At 41.2% G+C, this 23,084-nt stretch overlaps 3 protein-coding genes across 14 annotated transcripts in view; 2 read left to right on the top strand and 1 right to left on the bottom strand.

The window, feature by feature from the left end:
• Positions 1–12,451, top strand: part of rbm47 (RNA binding motif protein 47) — a 32,413-nt gene extending 19,962 nt beyond the window's left edge. For 5 of the 11 annotated variants that reach the window (XM_056371688.1, XM_056371687.1, XM_056371689.1 and 2 more), the window contains 6 exons: positions 3,366–4,245; positions 4,394–4,724; positions 5,160–5,183; positions 5,699–5,908; positions 8,085–8,278; positions 8,966–12,451. In XM_056371688.1, the coding sequence (XP_056227663.1) occupies positions 3,397–4,245; positions 4,394–4,724; positions 5,160–5,183; positions 5,699–5,908; positions 8,085–8,278; positions 8,966–9,217 (1,860 nt within the window). In that variant the 5' untranslated portion in view covers positions 3,366–3,396 and the 3' untranslated portion in view covers positions 9,218–12,451. Of the gene's footprint in view, positions 1–233; positions 493–3,365; positions 4,246–4,393; positions 4,725–5,159; positions 5,184–5,698; positions 5,909–8,084; positions 8,279–8,965 lie in introns of those variants that run through there. The other 6 variants (XM_056371692.1, XM_056371693.1, XM_056371696.1 and 3 more) reach the window with 6 other exon arrangements.
• Positions 12,452–13,441: 990 nt separating this feature from the next.
• On the top strand, positions 13,442–20,897 carry zfp91 (ZFP91 zinc finger protein, atypical E3 ubiquitin ligase). Of its 2 annotated transcripts, none has more exons than XM_056372260.1 (12): positions 13,442–15,061; positions 15,369–15,406; positions 15,594–15,710; positions 16,077–16,107; positions 16,680–16,790; positions 16,873–16,965; positions 17,127–17,312; positions 17,558–17,608; positions 17,834–17,912; positions 18,458–18,572; positions 18,693–18,792; positions 18,922–20,897. In XM_056372260.1, exons 1-12 carry the CDS (start codon positions 14,652–14,654, stop codon positions 19,925–19,927), a joined length of 2,337 nt encoding a protein of 778 aa, XP_056228235.1. In that variant the 5' UTR covers positions 13,442–14,651; the 3' UTR covers positions 19,928–20,897. The 2 variants fall into 2 exon arrangements, with proteins under 2 accessions (XP_056228235.1, XP_056228234.1); XM_056372259.1 differs by having other exon boundaries at positions 13,443–15,061; positions 16,077–16,116.
• Positions 20,403–22,396, bottom strand: si:ch211-113e8.11 (uncharacterized). Its single transcript, XM_056372261.1, has 2 exons — positions 22,096–22,396; positions 20,403–21,953 (listed from the first exon to the last, which is right to left on the bottom strand). The coding sequence occupies exons 1-2, from the start codon at positions 22,167–22,169 to the stop codon at positions 21,269–21,271; spliced, it is 759 nt and encodes a 252-aa protein (XP_056228236.1). The 5' UTR covers positions 22,170–22,396; the 3' UTR covers positions 20,403–21,268.
• Positions 22,397–23,084: the final 688 nt, after the last annotated feature.

The following is a 23,084-nucleotide window of genomic DNA, read 5'->3' on the forward strand; positions in this document are numbered from 1 at the left end:
GTGACTTGAAACTGTAGTGGAGTGTAGTGTGTGAAGATTATTATTTAGTAGTTGGCATAAATGGCATTTGCATGACTCATTTAGTATCTCAGCCGCTGTCATTTTATCTATTGGGTGTGTGTTATGTGTTAGGGAAAAGCAGGACCTGAGAGTTCTCAAGCGTTGGTGCTTCATTGATCCTGTTCTGCTGCCTTGTGACCTTGTTGTTAGGGGCTGCTGGGTGGACGCTGTGAGGCTCCACGTGTTCACGTGTGTGGCTAAGATGGCAGCTTCCTCAGGCCTATTTCTTCAGCGCACTGGATCAGTGTCACTCAGGATAGAGCAGCAAACTGAGAGCTGCATTGTTCCATACTGATGAACGTACACATGGATTTGCTTTGCTCCATAATCTGCAGTTAACTGGGAACCAAAAGAGATATTTGTTAACCTCTGGACAAGATCTGTGCATTTGCCTGAGAAGAAAACATGACAGCACTGTTGATTTAACATCAGGTCAGTGACATGAAGAATCTAATGGTCATTGTCTTTCTAGCCGTGAGTAACTACGCCATGACTCATTTGCTTATTTGAAGAAAAAGGTTGAAGGACTTGCCAGCAGCAGTCACTCTGTTTATGGTGTTATGGTTATAGTAAAAGCTTTTTCGTCTGCTCATAAAACAATTCAGTCCCCAGTAACGCGCTGTTAATACGTAGCGAATCAGGTGCTTCTATCAATCATAAACACAATGTAATGGGCAGTCTCCACTGCAATTACCGGAACGCAATCAACACCTTGCTCTTTAACTTCCTTCACTTGCTGTGCACAGGCTAGCTGGCCCGTCCCTCCCATAATTCTCTGAGTTCATAACCTTTGACCAGGTGAACTCTGTGTCTGAGCCGTGTTTTACCTACTTGCTGCTAGCTGTGTTGTGCTGGACTCACACGTACAGTGAAGTGGTCGTGACTCAGGTTTATTTTTAAAATCCTATTTTTTTAACTCACTGAGACATCATCTGTAAATCTTTATGCTCTCTCTGAGTAAAGGTTGGGATTTGTCTTCACCAAGGTTAATCATTTACCTGTCGCTGCCTCAGACCCCCCCCCTTCTCTCTCACACACACACACTAAAACATACACATGATTGCATACACCTATGTACAAGGTCAGAGCTGTGTGTTGTTTTTTTTTCTTTGCCTCTTATTAATATTTTTTCTCTTCCCTCTTCCATGCTGTTACTTTCCTGTTTCCTTTGTTACCCCTTGTTATCATAGTTTTTATGTTTTTTTTTCAGATACACTGAAATGCCAAAAGATCCAACATACTCACTCCCCATTCTCTTTTTTTTTTTTTTGCAAAGGAAGAGAGATTATAACAGACCAGTTTCGCTTCACGCTAAGTGCTGTGATTTCCTGAGTCTCTCATAAGAAAGGAAAACCTCAGCACAACAGTGGTCAGCACTGAGGAAGTTAGGAATATCTCCAAAGGGTCAAAAGCAGGAAGTGGTTACCCCATGCTACGGCTGAACACTGAATATATCATATTTTTGACACACACAAAATATCCAGAGAAGCGAGTCTCACCCTGACTACAGTACGTTGTACAAAGTGTCGACCTCATAGTGTCACATAGCTTCTTTTTATCACCGAGCAGAACTCCCAAAGTGAATATTGTCCTCCCTTTGTCATTAGTCTGGCAAGATAAGGCTGATAAGAGATGGAGTCATGTTAGCACTTCACACGATAGAAGGAACAGAGGGAGGGCACATTGAGCTTTAGAGGCAGAGAGAAAAGACAACAGAGAAACAAGTCATAAAAATGCTGTTTTAATGTAGCAAGCTGCTGCGAAAACCTAGTGTGATGTGTTTTATTTTTTGTGCAATAAAGGGAACTGCATCCTTGTTGAGCAGAGTCAAAATACATCTCTTCATATTAGATGCCCCCCTAACTTTGCCTAAATCAGTATTTTTATATGATCTAATGTCATCTTGACCTGTGTCAACATGCAGCAACATAATGCTGCCTAAAGACAGAAGGAGGAAACATCATCCTGTTTCCCCACTCTTCGTTTTTGTTGTTTTGTTTTCCACTGATCCCATGTTTTTATTGTCTTCTATACATCACAATAAACAAATGAAATAATAGTTTACTTCAATAATAGTTTACTTTAAATTTATATGCTGTCTACTGTGCATTTTTTTAAAGATAAGCATCTCTCTTTTTATTCTGTCAATCTGACATTTGCATCCTTGTTGCTTCCTCTGTGGAAGAGGTGTGAACTAGTTTGCAGGTAATTCTAAGCCCTCTAGCCATGGTGTGTGTGTGTGTGTGTGTGTGTGTGTGTGTGTGTGTGTGTGTGTGGGATGTTGGGTCAGGTCAAATGAGTGTGTATGTTACCATGGTTGCTAGGCTTTGTAGTGCTTTACCTTTGTTGACTGCCTCACCTATCTCCATCAAAGTCCAGGCAATGTTATGACGCACAAAAACACACACTCATTGCTTGCCTAACTAGCAAGACATTCTTTTTTTAAATTTTATTTGACCTATTTGCTTTCATGACGTTGAGTCCTAGAAAAGGAGTTTGCCTTGGAGGTTGCTGTGATTTGTTGCTTCAGTGTTGTATGCAGCGTGGAGATTTGGGGATTTAAAATTCAGTGGATTTTTTCCGTTCTGAACACTGGCAGTGACGGAAAACAACAGAATAAGAGGTTTATGCTCGGGAAGCCGATTTCTGATTGTTCTCTGTTCCTCCTATAGGGCTGCAGCTCTTAATGAAGTGGTGCACACACACACACACACACACACACACACACACACAGAAAAAAGCTGCACAAACTGTATAACATTATTATTGATAAGGTGAGGTTGAAAGTCCAACTCCATCTCATGGTGAGTGTGTGTGTGCAACAGGTGCCTGTGTAAGACCAAATTACTGTCACAGTATGGAGTCATATTTTACACAAACTTCTGACACACACACACATAATGAGCATGTGACCTATTTGTACTCAATGAACCTTGAGCTCGAGGTTTCAGGGTTTACAGCCCTCTATTCTCCCTGATAGGGGTCAGAGGTCAGCAAGGGATCTGAGGAACTCAACAAAACAAGGTTGTAAAACTGCTGATAAGGGAAGGTGCCCCGGGGATTTATAGATGCTGTATTTTCACTGTTCTGTCCAGGTCACATTATGTGTGTTTGTTACGTAGGTAATCTTGCATGTGATTGTGTCTGCAAATTGATAATGATTTTGTTTCAACAACTACCTTCTGAGCATTAATCCTTTCTTCTTATTTTTCATCCTTCATGTGTTTTCTGTTCTCTCTTGGATAACAGTTGGTTGATACAATTCAATGTAATTTGACGAACTTGTCTCTGTTTGCCCTCCTCAGGCCCCAGATCTGATTGGATGGTTTTGTCAGAATGACAGCCGAAGATTCTGCTTCATCGTCGACCATGAGCAATAACGCCACCCCGTCCAAACCCACCAAACCCTCCAAGCCCTCCTCTGGTGCCCCCCACCTCTCTCTCCATGGACAGATCGACATCCCTGAAGGTGTTGCAGGTGCTCCCAATGAGGCTGCACTGGTGGCCCTGATGGAGCGCACTGGCTACAGTATGGTCCAGGAAAATGGTCAGCGTAAATATGGCCCCCCTCCTGGTTGGAATGGTCCATCTCCTCCGCGGGGGTGCGAAATCTTTGTGGGCAAAATCCCGCGGGACGTTTATGAGGATGAGCTGGTCCCAGTGTTTGAGTCCGTAGGACGCATCTATGAGATGCGGCTGATGATGGACTTTGATGGGAAGAACAGAGGGTATGCATTTGTGATGTACACAGAGAAACATGAGGCCAAACGTGCCGTGCGGGAGCTCAACAACTATGAGGTGCGCCCTGGTCGGCTACTGGGGGTGTGCTCCTCCGTGGACAACTGCCGTCTTTTCATTGGTGGCATCCCGAAGACCAAAAAGCGTGAGGAGATTTTAGAGGAGGTTTCGAAGGTAACCGAAGGTGTACTAGATGTGATAGTTTATGCCAGCGCTGCAGACAAGATGAAGAACCGTGGCTTCGCCTTTGTAGAGTATGAGTCACATCGTGCAGCCGCCATGGCTCGCAGGAAGCTGATGCCTGGACGTATTCAGCTGTGGGGTCACCAGATCGCAGTGGACTGGGCTGAGCCGGAGATTGATGTGGATGAAGACGTGATGGAGACAGTGAAGATCCTTTACGTCAGGAATCTAATGATGGAGACTAGCGAGGAGACTATTAGACAGGTGAGATTAGCTGACTGATCAGTTTACAAGTTTCACTATATGATTTAATCAAGTTACAATGATATCTCACATAAAGAGGTAGAAGTTGGTATTGTTTTTCAGTATATCAGGCAAAGCTAAAACTACCCATACTTTCTCTGACGAGCAGGTATTCAGCCAGTGGAACCCTGGATGTGTTGAACGTGTGAAGAAAATCCGTGACTACGCCTTCGTCCACTTTACCTCTCGGGAGGATGCCGTCCTGGCCATGGACCACCTCAACAACACAGAGGTGGAAGGGTCCTGCATCGAAGTGACGCTCGCCAAGCCAGTTGATAAAGAGCAATACTCTCGTCAGAAGGCCTCTAAGGGGGGAGTTCCTGCCACTCCAGAGGCTACTCAGCAGAACTACGTGTACCAGTGTGATCCCTACACGTTGGCTTACTACGGTTATCCCTACAACACCCTGATTGGACCTAACAGGGAATATTTTGTCAAAGGTTAGAATTCATTTTTTTTTCTGTTTTTGTTCCAGTAATAATCAGTTGCAAAAGCCACAATGTTTCTCTGATTGCCAAGAGTTTTTTATAAATGTTGGTATCAGCAGAAACTCAGTGGGTCAATGCACTGCTAAAGAGCAGCAGTGACAAACACACCGTCAATTAGGAGCTATGATTTGAAATGGTCATGATGACTAAGATAATAATGATTTAATCTTTGATGACTAGAATTTCATTTGACGAAAGTCTTTAACTTGATGAGGGTTTGTGGCTTAAAATCTGAGATTTGTTGCTAAACGGTAAAGACAGAACAAGGTGATGGACCAATGAATGCTAATCCCATTACCTTTGATTGATTAAATGTGGTCTTTGGGTGGTAGCAGGACAATCTATTTGACTTTCAACAATCATTGTGTTTTGGTTTTCTCTCCAAAGGATCCCCAATGATACAGAACAATGGTAATCTCTCACATCCTTATTCCTACTTATTCCTTCAATGAACAATGAGCTTTCTTGCCATTTGACAATAAATTTTCTAACACCATCCTTTTCTTGCTGTGCTGTCAACTCCCATTTCATGCTGGGTTATTGCAGAGATCACAACAAAGATAGAAACTTCTTGGAATACCATTTCATAGTGCCACGAACTTACATAACTAAGAGTCAGAACAGTGCTGAAGAAAGAGGTCAAACTGGACCTAAAGAACTCCAAACCCCCTGAGCTCAAACAGATATTGCTGAGAAGTTTTCCACTAGCAACATTATGAGCACATTATTCCCTTAAAATACACCTAAAAGACTCTCCTTGTGAACCAAGTCCTGATATCTTTAGAGGAGCTTTCAAAGAAATTCTAAACTCGTCGTTTAGTCTTGCTTTACTTGTTGTCATACACAACTTTCAGCTTAAGATGCCCCTGCTGCCCAAGTCCTAAACCACAACCCCTGTCATCATATTACTTTAATTGTATTTTAAGCAGGTACTGTGCGAGGTCGTGGTCGTGCTGCTGCAGGTAACCGTACCCCTGGACCGCGGGGGTCATACCTGGGGGGTTACTCTGCCGGTCGTGGCATCTACAGCCGCTACCATGAGGGCAAGACCAAGCAGCCCGAAAAGCCCTATGAGCTGATGCCCAGTCTGGAGCTTGCTGCCTCCGTCAACCCAGTTGGCATCAAACCTGGCACAAGTCAGTGAGATAGATATATCCCTCCATATCCTCGCCCACCTTAAAAGCCTTCACTAAACCTTCAAGCTCATACATTTCTGTGTCTCTCTCAGTCCTGTGTGGTTTGAAGGAGTTTTCATAAATCAAGGTAATAGTTGTTGCTGGATGGTTATGTGCAAAAGGACGTCTTTTCTCCCTACAGTAACGAATAATGACACTTAATGTATGTCCTTTCTAGCATGACCAGAAAGTAACTGCTATGCTTTGTTCCTCGTTCTTTCCTTTTTCCTCCCGATATCGGAAATTTGTCTGTTCAGACTGAAACAGCACTGTGCTAAAAGAACAAAAGGGAGTGTGGTGACACGGTGAAATACGATCCAGGAAGGGAAGCAATACATCCATCAGTTTAAAGGCTGTCAGATGCCAAACCACTGCTCAGTGATTTAAAATACTATTATATTAAGGATTGTATGACTCCATCACAGCGGCATTTGATTACAGCAGCAGTCATTTTATCTTCTGTCGTGATGATTACCAGGTAAACAAAGTAATCTACCTGGAATGTAACTGACTGGCTAACACAGTTCTTTGCCAGAATCCATCGCGCTGTGTTGGACACAGTGGTCTCACTGAAATGAACGAGGCAGCCATGTTTTGTTTCATGCAGTGCTGCCGTCTGTCTGAACATGGTCGTAGTTATGTGTGCTTGCACAATCTCCTTTTAGACATGCACTCAATTCCAACTTTTGACTGAAACATAGTTGACAATACTGCGTGTTGTCTTTTTCTTTTAGTAATGGAAGAAAAAATATGCATGAAAACAAAAAAGCATCTCATAAGAGATTAGCTTTCTCCATTTGCAATATGAATGACGGATGGTGGTATGAGTGAGCAGTAGCAGCTGCTTTAGCTTTTCTTTTCTTTTTTTTTGAGTTACAACTGTTTCAGTCAAGAATGGAGTTGAAATACCAAACTACACTGCACAAACTAAAGGTTATTTATCTCCCTTATCCCTCATGTCAACTCTGTTCTGATCATTTAAAGGATAATACCAGTGTTTTGGAGAGTTCTTGACCATCTCATTTTGCTCGGTTTGGTTTGCAGTGCACGCTGTATGTGTGTTTTGTTTTTGGCATCTACTAATTTTTTGTTTTGAAGCATAAAGTCTACAGTGTAATTACAGTAATAGTAATTGTAGTGACATTAATTTAATTGCTGCCCCAGCCAAAAAGAATGTGGCAGCAAAGTTGCAAGGTGGCTTGTTTTTGAAAGATAGTTTCCTGGTCTTTCTTTTCTCCTTCGGTCCTGACAGTAAGCATAAGGAACTGTAATAGAGTTCACTGACAAGAATGAGGAGAAAAAACCCAACTCGCCTTTAGGACATAAAACAGAAAAAATCTCAGAAAATTAGATTATGGATTTATGTAAGCTGATCCTTTAAATTCTAAATTTCATGTACTTTTTTATATTTATGACAGAAATGCAAAATAAAAATGCACACACTGGTATTATTCTTCAGTCTAACACAAAGGTTACTAAACCTACCAGATTGGCCAATTATGTTGTTTTCTAACTCAAAATTTATATTGAACTGCCCATTATTACTAGTAATGTCATGTATTTGCTGATCAGAGGTCCATTTTGTGAAGCGTTTTTTCTCGATGCTCCCTCTGGAACGATTTGACCCGAGTCTGGAGCCCAGTCTCAGACCCAGTCTGTGTGGAATCACAGGATCACCACCAGATTGAAAAGACTTTTGTCCATCTGAAACAATGACTGACGTTGTGTTCGCTCTGTGTGGGTGTGTGGGCGTGTGTGTGTGTGTGTGTGTGTGTGTGTGTGTGTGTGTGTGTGTGTGAGTGGAACACTGGGGTTAATCCACAGTTGAGCACCAACCTAATCCGAATCACACCACAATGTCAACTTGTGTAACTTATTATTTTTTCACTTCTTGCCTAAATGATACCCTTCAAACTGTCTTTCTCTCTCTTATCCTTCATCACCTCCGTTTTCCTCACTCTTTCATAGATCTAGGTATCCCTGTTTCATGGGTGCATGTATTGCATGTCTCCTCCTATTATCTCCTGTATTTTGAATACAAACATATTAACACATATGATCTCTTGCTATACTCTGTTGTCTGCTGTGGTCCAGTCTGTTATCCAAGCTCTCATTCGTGTGTTCTGTCTCTGTGCAGTGGCATTGCCGACTCTAGGTGGGCAGTACCCAATGTTCAGTGCGGCTCCTGCAGCCAAGCTGATGGAGGAGGGGAAGGTGCACACGGTGGAGCACCTTATCAACCCTTTGGCCATGCAACACCCTGAACACACCACCGCTACTGCTGCTGCTGCCACCGTCCTGCCTGCAGTCTCCACCCCTCCACCTTTCCAGGTGTGCAGAGGGACACTGTGTACAATGTTTCACAAATGTGAATGATTCATGCTCATTAAGATGCAGGGTTGGGAGTGAATTACATGTAATTAGTTCTATGATACACCTTGACCTAATTAGCAGTTTAACGACATTTTGCAGAAGCTTGCTGGTAGTTCAGCTACATTCATATGTGCATAGTGATTCAAGTAGTTAAATTACCTTTTTGCCATTTTTGTTTGAAACTACAAACAAATTTGGCCCATAAAAGGGTTCTGCCCCCTTTTTCTTTCACCCCAACCACTGTGAGGGCCTACCCAGGCAAAATATTGAACCTGTATGATGACTTGTGACTGACTCTGTTTCAGTGTTTTTAAACTAGTGGCTAGGTATTATTATAACCAACAGAAATGATGATTACTACAACTTACCGACTAATTGTGCTATAACCTACAAAAACATTAATGTTCATTTTATGGCTACAAAAAGAGTTATTTTTCTTTATGTTACTATGAATTTTTATATTTCAAATAACTTGGAATACAGTTTATATAATCTATAGTTGTAGTCTGAGAACGTTATGTTGGATTCTTCAAGGTAAAACACACCATTCAATGCATTCATTCAGTGAATCTACTCAACATACACAGAGTATAATCATTCAGGACATGCTTAATGCTCTTTTCTTTTTCTGCCTACATTTCCCAGGGTCGTCCAATCACTCCCGTCTATGCCATGGCCCACAATGTGCAGCGTATTCCAACAGCCGGTGGCTTGTATGGAGCTGGATACGTCCCCATCACAAACTACGCTGCCAACACAGCAGCTCTGGCTGCTCTGCAGAAGAATGCGGCGGTGGCAGCTGCAGCATATGGAGGCTACACCGGTTACGCTGTGCCACAGGCCTTTCCCGCCACGGCCTTCCAGCTGCCCATCCACGATGTCTACCAGACATACTGATTCTGAGGCTCAGGCCACATGAAATAACAACAAGTGTTCCTGTCTGTGACTTAACGAGCACTGCAACATCTCAGAAGTGTCCGTCTCATTGTATAGAAACATCTCTTAAGCTTGTGAACCTCCAAGAGCTCTGAAGGAATGAAGCAAATGTTCAGAACACAGACAGTGACAAAAAGACATCTCATATCTGTCACACATACTGGCCTCAGTGCAGCCTGGACCCAAGGCCGTGTGACAGGCTTAATAATGCAGCACCGCTGTTTTCTACTGAATATCTTAACACACATAGAAGACACTCCACCCACTGAGGAAACCTGCCCGTATGTGGTGACAATGACGTCCCCCAACAATCAGCATAACTCATAATTACAGCACAAACACAACCCCCATTTTCTCTGACCCTCACCACCCTGTTGCCATGGCAACGGGAACACTGAAGGTACATTCGAGTATTTATGAAGAGAAGATACATATTTAAGGTTTTATTCTATGCAGGTCTTTTTATTTTGTGGGTCGTATTTGTTTTCTGAAGCAGGAGAGATAGACCTTTACACTATGTCTAAAAAAAATTAAGAAAGTGTAAAAACCTGTGATTGGGTGGGATTCGGGGAAAGAGAAAAGTTAATTGAAAGGAAGTAAAAATACAACAGGAACTACTGACAAATGAGGATACCACTGAAGACAGCTGTCTCTTTATACTAATGTTTTTTTAGTATATTTTTTTCATTAATATATAGTATTCTACACAATGCTACACACTGTAGGTGATGCTGTCCGTCCATGCTGGTTGAATGTGTATGCTTCAAAAACACCTGTATGGTACTTTTTGGTTCATTTAGTTTTATTTGTGTTTTGGTTGTTTTTAATGACGGTTGTAAGTGTTTTTGTTTTTGTTTTGTTTTTTTTTTGTTTTTTTGCCTACAATTAGTTTGCTTGTTTTTATGTCTCCACTTTAACTTTTGAAAACATATAGTATATCATGGTTTGTTTGAAGAAAAGTAGCCAACTTACTAATATTATTGTGACAGATTCCCTGGGGAACAAATACTAGAGAAAGAAGCTTGAAGGCTTTTGAGTTATTTGCTACATGGTTTATCTATAAGCCTTTTTGAAAGTAACATCATGTACATAGAGATGTTTCCCATCCTCTGAAACTGCGCTGGCAGGGGACTAAGACTGAACAGATATTAGTTGTTTTTTCTCATTTGTGTATGTTTTTATTATTGTTTTTTTGAATTGTTTGACTTTTGAAAGGTGAACAAATATGGACAGAGATGAGAGACATTTTTCTGTATGGACTGGAGCACTCTGTCTCATAAAGTGCTCCTTCATCTGCCAGTGCTAACCAAAAATGTATGGCTACGTACACTCCAGTCTCATGACATCAGAAAACTTCTCTGGGCCTGAATACAGGGCCTTACATCTGCGTGCATGTGCTACTCTATGCCTTTCACTGTGCCTTTCATAACAAAACACCGAGAGGAAACGACTTCCATCTGTGCATAGCACCGGAGTCTTCTCCGTTCATATAACTAATGAACCAGATTTCTGCTATCACTGTGTTTTGGTGAGACGTGTAGGTTTCAGTCTCTGCAGTCAGATGTGACAAGGCTACCTCTCTCCTGTAGTCTCCTCTCTGATCGATCCTGCAGTAACACTCCATATGTTTGTCTCCTCTCCATTTCTTGTCCTCAGAACTGTGCTTGACCGAGGTGCACTTAAACGTATTTATGACAGGCAAGAGATTTGCCACTTTCAGATGAAGAGATATTAAATACTGAGCATGAATTCATGTGTGAACTGGGCTAGTTGGCATTTTTTTTCAATTTCTATGTGTCTGACAGAGTTTTTCCACGCAGTTAAAGCATAAAAAATAAACAATAGAATAACCCTTATGAATGTTTAGTAGGCACTTTTAAAACTCTGCAGTGTGTTGATGGTGTAAGATTGAACTGGAATAACTGGAGCAATACCTCATGCTGATATAAACAAGTAGCTATACATGTATTTACTACAACACAAACTGCAAGCAGCTGTTGATCATGAAGTCACACTCCACAATAGCCACAACAGACAAAGCATTTGTGTGCTGGTTTGTATTTCTAAACCACTTCTATTAGTTTCAATTTTTGCAATCCAACTTTTTTTTCATTCACTGCATTTGAGGAGATTTCATTTGCAAATTTTCCATCAACTCTTCAGATTTTTAATCACATTTTACACACAAAGTAATATGATGAGTTTGACTTTGATGATGGCCTGTATTTTGAGGTTGTGAAAAAGATCAAGACTAAGTTATTGATCCAAGAAGTTGAATGAAAACTTTGATCATCCACAGCAAACAAGTCGCATTTGTTTCATCTCCCTCTACATTTTGCTACTCATCTCCCCTTGGAAACTGGATTTCATTTAGAAAGCAAACTGCTGTCAAACTGCTTTTATTATTTTCTTGTATGATGACAATAAGTCAGGATATATTTAATATATGCATTACATGTGTTGTCTATGAAGTGAGAAGAAAAGGTATAATATATTGTAAAACATATTTCTTTTCTTTATTTACACCTTGTTTTAGGGATAAAAAAGTCAGAGTAACAAAAGTAGAAAAAAAAAACTCTTTTTTGCCAAAGTGTCCAATAGTTTTTAAACATTCAAGGTTCATGTGTTTTTTCTTATGTGTAATATTATGTTTGCTGTTTTGAACCAGATTTGGTGTGATGAGTGGGAACACAAAGGCCATCTCTTTCTGCTTCAAATTGTCAACCAAGACTAAAACTGGCCGATGGAAGCGTGATGACCCGCTGGCACTCTGAGCTCATGGTGTTGAAACTCTGCTTGTCAGTTTTGATGAAACTATTAAAGGTCTCATCGGGATTTAAGAGCCCTGTGTTAGACAGCAGACAAGTGTGTCCTTCTGGTTCTGCCTCCCACTCAAAACACCTGCTTCACTTTCTATTGTCTGCATTTCACCCACACTACAGCAGGAGGAGTTCCTCCTCCTGCTCCTTGTGTCATTGGTGTGGAGCTACATATGCCTAGTTTAATATAGGTGTTACCATTTAAACTCTTTCTAGTGTGTGCCTTATTGCCAAGATGTGCCCTTTGCCATTCCTTTGTAGACCTATGCAGACTATTTTCTATCTGAAGGTTTGTTTAAAAAAAAAAAAAAAAAGCTTGTTCGGCATTGTTATATTTATAGTGTTAAAGTAGATAAATAAAGCATTTTCAAAAGGATGCAATGCTATGCTGTGTTATTCATTTGTCTCTCTATGTATTTCCCTGCGTGCCAAACCATGTAAACTTGACTTAGTTTTAGATCAAACTGCATAGCTGAGAAAGTGCTAAAAAGGGTCAGTAGTTACTTGAAAGGTTCAGAAGTAGAGGACTTTGACTCTGACCTCTGTGAATGGAAACCCATCCCTGACCTCATACATCAGCTATTATTAAGCAATGTGTCATGGTGGAGAAAGCAGAGGCAGCACTGTGTTTGGAGAATGTTTCATAAACTTCTCTGTGGCGGGTCAACTTTACTCTAGAAACATGTTGTGCCCCGGTGAGGAGTTCAGGGAGGATTTTAAGAACATAAGTAGCCTTCATCATGCAGTACAACATGTACAAGAGAGCAATCACAAGCACATCGTTTTTTTGTTTTATACAATGTCACCACCTTTTAGCTAACTGATCACATGTTTTACCATGAAAATGTGGTGACAGGTTGCAGGAAAAGCAACAACCTAATACATTAGGGATGGGCAGATTGATACCTAAAGTGACATCAGTAGGGCTGATACTAAAAACTGTAACAATCTCAAGTTAGATCATGTTTTGGGCACATGAACATGTTTCTTCATGCACTCTCTGCTTTTGCAGTGTGCATGTGCATAATGATCACTTCAGTAGTTCAGAAAGTTCCCACAACAAATATTTGTTATTTGCCATCCATAACTTTCTAATATTTTAATAATTAAATAGGTAAAATAATAAAGTAAAAAATGTATTCAGAAGTAGCAGACTAATGGTGCATTCCTACGTTCCCTTCCATTCCCTTCCTTACCCAACAAGAATTTAGTATTACAAAAATATTGGTATCAATATCGGTTACTCTGTTATTGGGTTACTGCCCACATGCTGGTTTGTGTTTGAGTTGTGTGTTCATGATAAGTGTATGATTAATAAATGCTTCACAGACTCTGTCAAGCCACTGGAAAGAGTGAGTTTATTTCCCAGAAATATTATCTCCAACATGCTGCCATAATAAACACATCCCCATACCACACCTACTTTTATCATTTTAAATAGTGGCAGGAGCAAGTTAAAATTTAAACCTAGCTGGATACCCCAGTGCTGTTTGAAGGAACTAGTGTATCATTTAGGATAATATTGCCATCTGGTGGCAAACGCAATTCATCAGAGCAGCCTGCAGCATAGCTAATATCCAGGATTTTCAGTGGCAGCCATGTTAGCTCCACAGTCGTAAACGCAGAGTATTGCGGGAAACATAAACCACACTTAATATTACTTAAGGTTCAGATAGAAATTCAACACGTGCAGAAGGAATATATTTACCATACAGCAAGTGTTGAGAAAAATAGAATTTATTACTTTAATTAGCACAGAACACAAAAATACTGTAGGAATAAAATACACTGAGAATAGTGATTTCATTTGGTTCTATGTGTGAATATTCTGCATGTAGGCTATGGAACATTCTTCCATATTTACACTAATATTATATTACTTACTGTTATTTATTGTGAAAAAATATATTGCTAATTCTACGCAAGAGAATTTTTTTAATTCTCGTTTTGTATCCCAAAGCGGTAAAGACAAGAGAAAAACAGGGGAGAAATATCCTTGAAACAAAATCCAAGCGCTGTTGATCTGACTTTCACTACAGTTCCCATGATGCCCCCGCAGCCATCCGTATGCGCGCTGCCTTTGCACGGCTGTTGCTGCCTTTGCAGATTTATAAACAATGCCGCTAGGTCTAGTCGATCTGCAAAAGGCACAGAGGGAAATCCAGATGATTGTAGCAGCTGCTAAAATGCGTCTCCGCTCCTGAATGTAACCCCGGTTTATATTTGGCTTAAAGGAGACGCAACAAAGCGCACAAAATGGTTGTGCACCAGGCCCGGGCGAATAAGTAGGTTTACTATAGCTTTAAGAACGCGAAAATAGTGTCTGCTTCTTTAAAATTATATCGGTTTATTAATAAATAGATAATTAAGAAAAGTTTTCAATTTCTAATCAATAAATATATGCATTTAATTTGCGACGAACTCAGCGCATTGACGGAAAATGTCCCACTGTTGGATAAAGGCCGCTTGCCATCAAAACGTCTTTAAACCAGATGTGGTCCGTTTTTCCTCTAATTGCAAGTAAACCTGCTTGACTTTGAGCGGAATTTGAGGTAGGCAGAAGTGTCCTCACGGTGATGGAACCGGTCGGCGACCGAACCGGAGATGTAAATACAGGTGAAGAATCGGCGGAGGACAAGGCCGCAGATCAGACCCCGGCCACCAGTACGACCGTTACACCGCGGAGGGGGCTCAGAGAGCGGGGAGCGGGCCGCCCGAGGTCCGGCGTCTCCGCTTCGTTAACGGACGTTAACGGAGCAGCATCGAGCCCGCAGAGCTCGGGACGGGTTCTCAGAGACAGGTCAACGAGGGCAGTACCGGCCTGGCTGAAGGACACCAAGAGCGACGACGAAGACGAACCGAGCCAGGACACCGGCGCGACCAAGCGGAGGAAAGTTTCCAACTCCAGGCGGAAGAAAATTTCAGAATCTGCGGGTTTGGCAGAGGCTGAAGGGGGGGTCGCAGGTGACAGCCTTCAAGGCACAGAGTAAGTTTTTAATTGCGTAGCCCGAGATAGAAAGAGCACTACATTTGTTTATGATGAGCCTGTCTACACTTTTAACGTGTGTGTTAATGACGGTGGGGTCAGTTCCTGTCAAAAGCACGCCTTCAGCATAGCTCGTCCCCTTTCTGCTGTTCTGTATAGGGAGGGTGGAGTGAAACTTACCTGGCTTCGAAATTTGTCATATTTTATTCAGTGTTACAACTTTTTAATGCATGTGATGAATGATGGCATGTCGCTCTGCAGGTGGAGAAAATGTCACATCTCAGTGTTTTTTTCCTCATTTGCGCAGCTCTGAGAACCTCAAGAAACCTGCCACAGATGCTCAAGGTAATTAGAAAATTTTTATATAAGAGCCTCTTGATATATATGGTATGCCTATTACTAAGTTTACATTTAAATTAAATGTCATTCTATGCTATTGGATTACTGCGTATTTCAAACCCTGTGTCATGCATGTATTATACTTGATGGCAAACAGTATGTTTGATTGCATGCCTCTGCTGCCTCTCTCCAGCTCTTCCCTCTAGACGCCCCCCAGCCCAGACTCGTGCCAAGCCCCCTTCTGGCAGGGCCAGTCGCAGCTCTGCCAAGCCTGTGTGTAAGACCGAACCTGGAATGGAGAATCCAGCTGGTGAGCAACCTGTTGACAATGAGCCTGTAATTCACAAATCAAATCATACACACACAGAGACACTGAAATACCATGCTGACTACTGTTTCTTGAGGTTGGTTATTCTTTAGAAATTTAGAAAATTGTCAGTGAAATCAGGTTCTTGTTTTCTAATTATGGAATGGTTGTCATTATGGATTTTCAGTCTAACTAATGGCATCAATTCTGCTTTTTTTTAGTTGAAAATTTAGCTGCCAACCTCTCCTCATCCCTCCTTACTACTTAAAATAATTGTTTTATGCATTCATGCTTTTTCCTTTTTGCATCATTTACAGTAGTTGCCTTTCTTAACCTCTTGACATCTTTCTTTTTCTGTATGTCATGCAGCAGTGCAAGGAGAGGTGAACAATAAAGAGAAGTATGACATGTATGTATTTTTGGCCCTTTGGGTAAAGCATGATATGAACATTGCAAGCATTAAAGTTCATTGCTGAAGATGTATTTTTTTGTTGTTGTATGGTTTAAGAATATATTAAAGAATTCGTTAATCCAAATTCACAAGGTCTCATTTATTTTATTCCTCATGGTATCAAGCCATGCAGATACTTTTTTTTTAACAATTTTATTAAGAAGTTATCTGGAAAAATATGTTTCTTATGATATGGGTGAACTTACCCTTTTAAAGATGTGATTATGTTGGATTTTATCACATCTTTGACACAAATTTACAGGCCGTTAGGCTGAAAAATATAGCACAGATATATATTTACTTGGTCTGATTTTGTGGGTCAGCATCATTTAAAAAAAAATATTAAAAAAGAATGGTACATGCATTATCTTTAACAATAGAGAAGCTGAATAGCATATATTGTAAGCATATATCTTGTTCTGATAGTTCTAATCCGCTGGTCTCATGGTTTTTTACTGTCTTGTATATTGTGAAAGTGTGTGCCTGATTAATGGTGTGTTTTCATGACTGCTATGTTTCAGTAAAAAAAAAGAGGAGGAAAGCGTAAATGTTGCTGACCCAGTCTTGGATGATGAAGACCCTCCATTTCAGGATGACCCTAACGACCTCAACTACCAGCCACAGAGTCAGAGGTAAACTTATCTGAAGTGCAGCACTTGATCCCCTGCAGAAAGTGTAAAATCCTGTCTCAAGTCTTGGTTGTTTTGCTTTCAGCGGTGCAGAGGAGGAAGAGGGCCTCAGCAGTGACGAAGATGTTCCTTTTAGAGATGACTTAAATGACCAGAGCTACGACCCGAAGGGTGAAAGGTGTGTCTGTGTGTGTTTGGGAGGGGTTCAGATTGCACCTCTGTTTGCATTAGATGTGGATATCTCCATGCTCAGACATGATTAGACATAGGTGCCATGTTTTTTTTTTTTTTTTTTTTTTTTTTTTTCATAACTGGATATTTCTCTGTTTTTCTTCTTAGGGATGCCCCGAAACCAAAGCGTAGAGCTCCTCTTAGACAGAAGGAGAAGAAAGAAAAAGATAAGGCACCTAAAAAAGAGAAAGAGGTCGCTGAGATAAAGATAGAAGGTTTGGACAATTTGGAGAGTTTGGAAGAGGAAGTAAAGCTAGAAGAAGAAATTGTGGAGGACCCGGATGGACCCAGGAAGTAAGCACAGTACCACTCAATGTGTATACAGTTATCAGTTGGACAGATTCACATTCCTTTTATGTCTAATGTTAAGCATTTTTTCTAACTGTGACTATATTATTACAGGTTCAGTCTGAACATAATGTGTGTTGTTCTTGTTTATATGGTTACAAAGCAAACTCCTTTTCAAAGTGGATTTGTATTCACAATATAAAATGGCTCTGGACTCAATAACATAATTTTGTTTGTTCACTGTGTGTCAGGAGAGGCCGGCGGAAAAAAGATGACAAAACCCCACGGTTGCCAAAGAGAAGGTAAAATTTATGTCTTTATTGGGTCATTATAATCTCAAATTCAAATAATATATTTTCATGGATTATCATCCAGAAATGTAAGGATATGATAGTGATTGAAGACTGACATAATTTTCAATGGACATGTTAATATGTGGATATGTGGTCCATCACAGTGAAGATGTGGAGATTCATTAAAATATTTGGTATTGTAACATTACAGTGACATATGCTTCACCCACACAGAAAGAAGCCTCCAGTGCAATATGTGCGCTGTGAAATGGAAGGATGTGGGACGGTCCTGGCTCATCCTCGCTACCTACAGGTTTGTCTCAGCAACTACACAATTCCACTGAGGATTGTTTACATCTGTCACAGGGTCAAATACAGTTAACGGAAATGTATTTCAAGCTCTGCTTAAATTTTTCACATATTTCAAACGTCAACAGTATTGATGTGAGAGAAAATAAAGACAAATGTTTAATGTCCATCACATTTTCCCAGAGTCTTAAGTTCAGTCTTAAAATTGCTTGATCAAATTTCTGTTGATAGACTAATTGATTAATTGTTTCAGCACTAAAAGGGGTCCAAGTTTATTTCCTGGTGAATTGTTTTGTCAATATCAATAGCTGAGGGGAACTAAACTTGGATCCAAGGTGTTTGACATTAGTACAGTTCTGAAGGGAATTATCAGTTTTGCATAACACGTTCAGATACGCTTCAATAATCATTTCCACTTTATTGACAATTTGACCATACATGCCTTTATCATTCCTGATAACAAAACCTCATTCACCATGACAGTTTTCAGCCTCTCCATCCAACTGAGTCTGATGTACTGTTCTGCATTTTCTCTGTTTTCCACAACAGCACCATATAAAATACCAGCACTTACTCAAGAAGAAATATGTATGTCCTCACCCGTCCTGTGGAAGGCTTTTCCGCCTACAGAAGCAGCTTCTGCGTCATGCAAAGCACCACACAGGTACACATACGCGCATACATACAGCATGTATTAGGTTTGATCTGTTTGACCATTTCTCCCTATAATTAATAATGAAAGTACATGAAAACACATCTATATTTGAGTATTTTATGATTCTAGACCAGAGAGACTACATTTGCGAGTTCTGTGCTCGTGCCTTCAAGAGCTCCCACAACCTGGCTGTGCACCGCATGATCCACACAGGAGAGAAGCCCCTACAGTAAGTACTTCCCTGTTCACAATTTTTGATCATTTGTTCTCTTAGTTTAGACATTTATTCATTTCGTAAAGTTAACCTAGATCACTAAAAAAAACATTTCCTCTCAATTTTCTATTCTTCTATGAATAGGTGTGAGATCTGTGGCTTCACTTGTCGCCAGAAGGCGTCTCTCAACTGGCACATGAAGAAGCACGATGCTGATGCCACCTATCAGTTCTCCTGCTCCATTTGTGGTAAGAAGTTTGAGAAGAAGGACTGTGTTGTGGCCCATAAGGCTAAGAGTCACCCCGAGGTGCTAATCGCCGAGGCGCTGGCAGCCAACGCTGGCGCTCTCATCACAACCCCTGCTTCCCTGCTGGAGCTGCCGGGAAACCCCATGCAAGCAGAGGTCACCAACTTGGACGTGAGCCAGGTAGGGCAGGATGGGCAGGTGGACCAGCTGAGCCAGGAAGGGCAGGTTGGGCAGCAAGTAGCTCAGGTGTCCCAAATGGGTCATGTGGCCCAACAGGTGAGTCACCAGGTGGTTTTACTGGGACAAGACCAGAGCCTCCATACCATGCAGGTGCCAGTGACGATTGCTCTGTCCCCTATCGACCCCCCTTCACCGGCTGACAACCAGCAGCAGACTCACCTCCAGCTGCAGATGCCCGTCCAGTTTGTGCAGGCCGCTCAGCAGCCTCAACAGCCTCAAATCCAACAACTGACCCTCCATTCCAGCTCAGTGGTGACGCAGCACCGACCCCAGCTCCAGCCTCTTCAGTCGTATTCCTCCCAGCAGCAGAGCCAGGGGCAGACACAAATCCTGCAAATGACCTTCCAGCCGGTCAGCCAGTCCCAGACCCACATTCAGCAGATCCCAATCCTAGCGACCTCTCATCAACTTCAGACCCTGCAGACAGCCGCTCCGAGCCCCCCTCTACTGTCCCCATCCCAGCCTCAGTCCCAGGATCCAGCCTCCACCAACGGGGACAGCTTTATTCTGGACAATCCCGTGCTCACTTCCTCCTCTCCATCAGCCAACTCCCTCCAGCATACAGAGGCCGGGGGGGGGGACGGCGTGGTCTGGGAGCAAACAGGCCATGGGGAAGTTCTGGCTGACGGCACTGAGAGACATGTGCAGCAGGCCCTCATGTAACATGAGGATGGAGCACACAAAGAAGAAAATAGAGGAAGATTATGTCACCAGTGACCTAATATTACTGTATTGCAATGTTTGAGGTAAATGTAGGATCACCAATATATTATGTACTGTTCACTCATAGTCATATTTGGTAGTTTTTTTTTTAGAATATCTGTATCAGGGAAAGATATGTATGTGTCTGTATGTGTAAGTTGTTGCCTTTGTACATAACAGTCCTGTAAACTTAACTAGCCTTTTATGTGAGTGTGTGTATTGATGCTGAGGTAATGCTGCAGAGATGTTGCTATTATGCAATAATATAGCATACCTCTTAGTAATATACAGCACATCCAATGCCAGGTGTGTCGCAAGTTCCTACTGGAATAAATCAAATTAATTTATATAATGAATTAAACATAAAACACTTGTTAGAAAGCTATAAACATCCACAATATGTGTGGGGTGAGTAAAATCTGTTTCAGCGAATAGATGTCGTTTTTCATTTATTGTCCAGATCAACTAAAAAACATTCACTCAAGGTCAAAACACACTCTGAATTCACAAATAAAGATTTAACATTTAAAAACCTGGGAATGTATAGACAGGAAAAAGGTGTTTCACAGGCCTGTAAAAAGTCACAAAATATGCATATTTTAGAGATTTGGGCAATGTCATTAAACCTGTTCCAATGATATTTGTGCAGCTGTTTGTTAAGCCTTGCTGTTGGTTGACTTTGAAGGAATAATAGCCCGTATAATGTAGTCTTAGGTCAATGTAGGTAGGCAAAAGGTGGCCTTGGACATTTTAAATCCCACATAAACCCTCAAAAAACAGCAAGCCCAGTCAATGATTTACACAGTTAAACTCAAAATTTGTCTATAATCTTTACCGGGGAAACCGCTCTGATCTGTGAAATAGGATGTGTGGTAGCACTAAAAACAAAAGCTGTTCATTTATATGATGTAAATAAATGTCTTAACATTTATCCAAAGTGTTTTCATTGACAGTTGGAGGACATCATTCTGGGGGAAAACCCAAAGCATCACAAAATTCTTTCTTTCCATTCAGTTCAGGCAGCTACAGATCAGTTGTTGGAGTGGTCAACCGTTACTGGTAAGGTTGGTGGTTCAGTCCTCAGCTCTTCCTGTCCACACCACAAATGGCTCTTGATGTGTGTATGTGAGGAATACAAATGTAAGTTACTGCCAGAAATAATGTACCCATAGGCCTGAGTTATTAATTTATCCTACAATGGACAGTAGACAATTTCTACAGACTGATACAGAGAACATATTTCACCTGCACTACATACTATTGCTTTATGAGAGCACAGTGTTACAGCTCAGGAAACATCCATCAGGACATATTAATCCGCTCTCTGTCCCTTTGCATGGCATACTGCTTCATAGCTCGTTTAGGAGGAATCAAGGTGTTACTCAGTCCAACCCTCCTCTTCTTCACTTGCTGCCCTCCTGACTCTTCCTCTTCTGAGATGTTCTGGGATCCTGCACCACAGGAGCCACCTGCATGGGGCTCAACGTGTTCTGAAGCTGGTGCAGCCTCATCACTTACAGGTGGATGACAGTCAGTGGGAGTGACTGGGGTCTGGAGGTCACTGTCATGAGCAAACTTGCATTTGATCCCAAACCTGCACCTTCCGTCCTTCCTGTATGACACACACACCCTTTTACCTCCTATCTGGGTGGGTTTAGCCTGCATTGTTAGGGGGACATGTTTCTGTAAGGCGCTGAGCTTCTGGTCTGCTTGAGCCTTGAAAGGGTTAGCAAACACACTGCTGTCAGAGCAGGCATTTAGAGGAGGAGGAGGCAGTTTATTTGGGGTGAGTGAACCCAGGGAAGGTGCAGGCAGTGTGGGCTGACGGGCTGCAGATGATGCTGGGGCCAGGGGGTATGTAGGTGATGAAGAGGGCTCTGGGTCCTCTCCCTCTGGTTCTGAATCACTGGAAGCTGAACCAGACTCCAGCAAGAAATTGCGGGTCTTTTTGGCAGTTGTCGCCTCATCGCCCACCTCCTTGACAGAACTTGAGGATAGCAGTGGAGCAGAGAAAGAGAATACAAGTTAAAAGTTACAGTTAAAAGATACGTTAATACCCCATGCAATATTATTTACAATTATCTGACAATCCGTGTATAGTAAAAAGTGTTTTGTAAGTTAATATTTACCCATTCCCACCGGTGTTTACATCTCCATCGCTGTCAGATTCAGAGGACACTCCGTAACCAACCAGAGAGTTCATACTTTTACAATTAACTGAAGCTAAGCTAGTTAGCTTGTCAGCTTTGTTTCAAAATGAAAGCGAGCTAATGCTGCTAGATGACTACACTCTTATAGTAAAAGGATGAATATATCAAAGTAATATAGCAGTAAATATCTAATCATTCCCATTTCCTATTCTTCAACATCTACGTCTCCACTAGTGTTAGCTATTAGCTGCCGTCATGTAGCCGCAGCTCAGTGTTTACATTCTAGCAGCCTGCACCGCCCCCTGCAGCACAGGCGTGGTAGTAGTGAAGCCAGGTGTGGCCAAAACTTTTTCATACAACTGTTTACTGAAATTAGTATAATCTTTATAAATCTAATATTTTTGCAGTGCATTGAGGAATATGTTTTGGCATATGTTTTGAGTAACTAGTTTCTTTTTTTGAATTGGAAAAATCAGTGAACGGTCTCCATATTTTGTTATGTAGCCTATTATCATATTCATAATAGAACATAAAAAGACAGTTTACTTGCATGTCATTCAAGAAGCTGAAAATATACAGCGGCAAATTACAGATTATAAATTTGCCTCATATATCATAATATGAGAACATGTATCCTTACAATCTTAATATATTAATAACAAATATTTTTATGTACAGACTCAGTTGTGATATGAATAAACGGCTCAAGTCAACATCCAAGTAAATGTAACACATTGCATATTCCCTGCCTCTGTTGTGACTACTGTGTTTAAAGTTTTGTACCGTGTGAAATTCTATACTGCAAAACTAAAAGATGCAAGATCACTCTGACTTCATTATTTCAAACAGCCTTTGCTAAATAATTGATTTAATGTTTGTATCTTGTATGTGCCTTACAAGTTAGCCAACTTTTTACATGCGTTTGTTTTCTGCTCTAACTCAGTATTGTCATGTAGTGGAATTCCTAA

The sequence above is a fragment of the Seriola aureovittata genome, chromosome 3, assembly GCF_021018895.1.
Source record: "Seriola aureovittata isolate HTS-2021-v1 ecotype China chromosome 3, ASM2101889v1, whole genome shotgun sequence".
Taxonomy (NCBI): Eukaryota; Metazoa; Chordata; class Actinopteri; order Carangiformes; family Carangidae; genus Seriola; species Seriola aureovittata.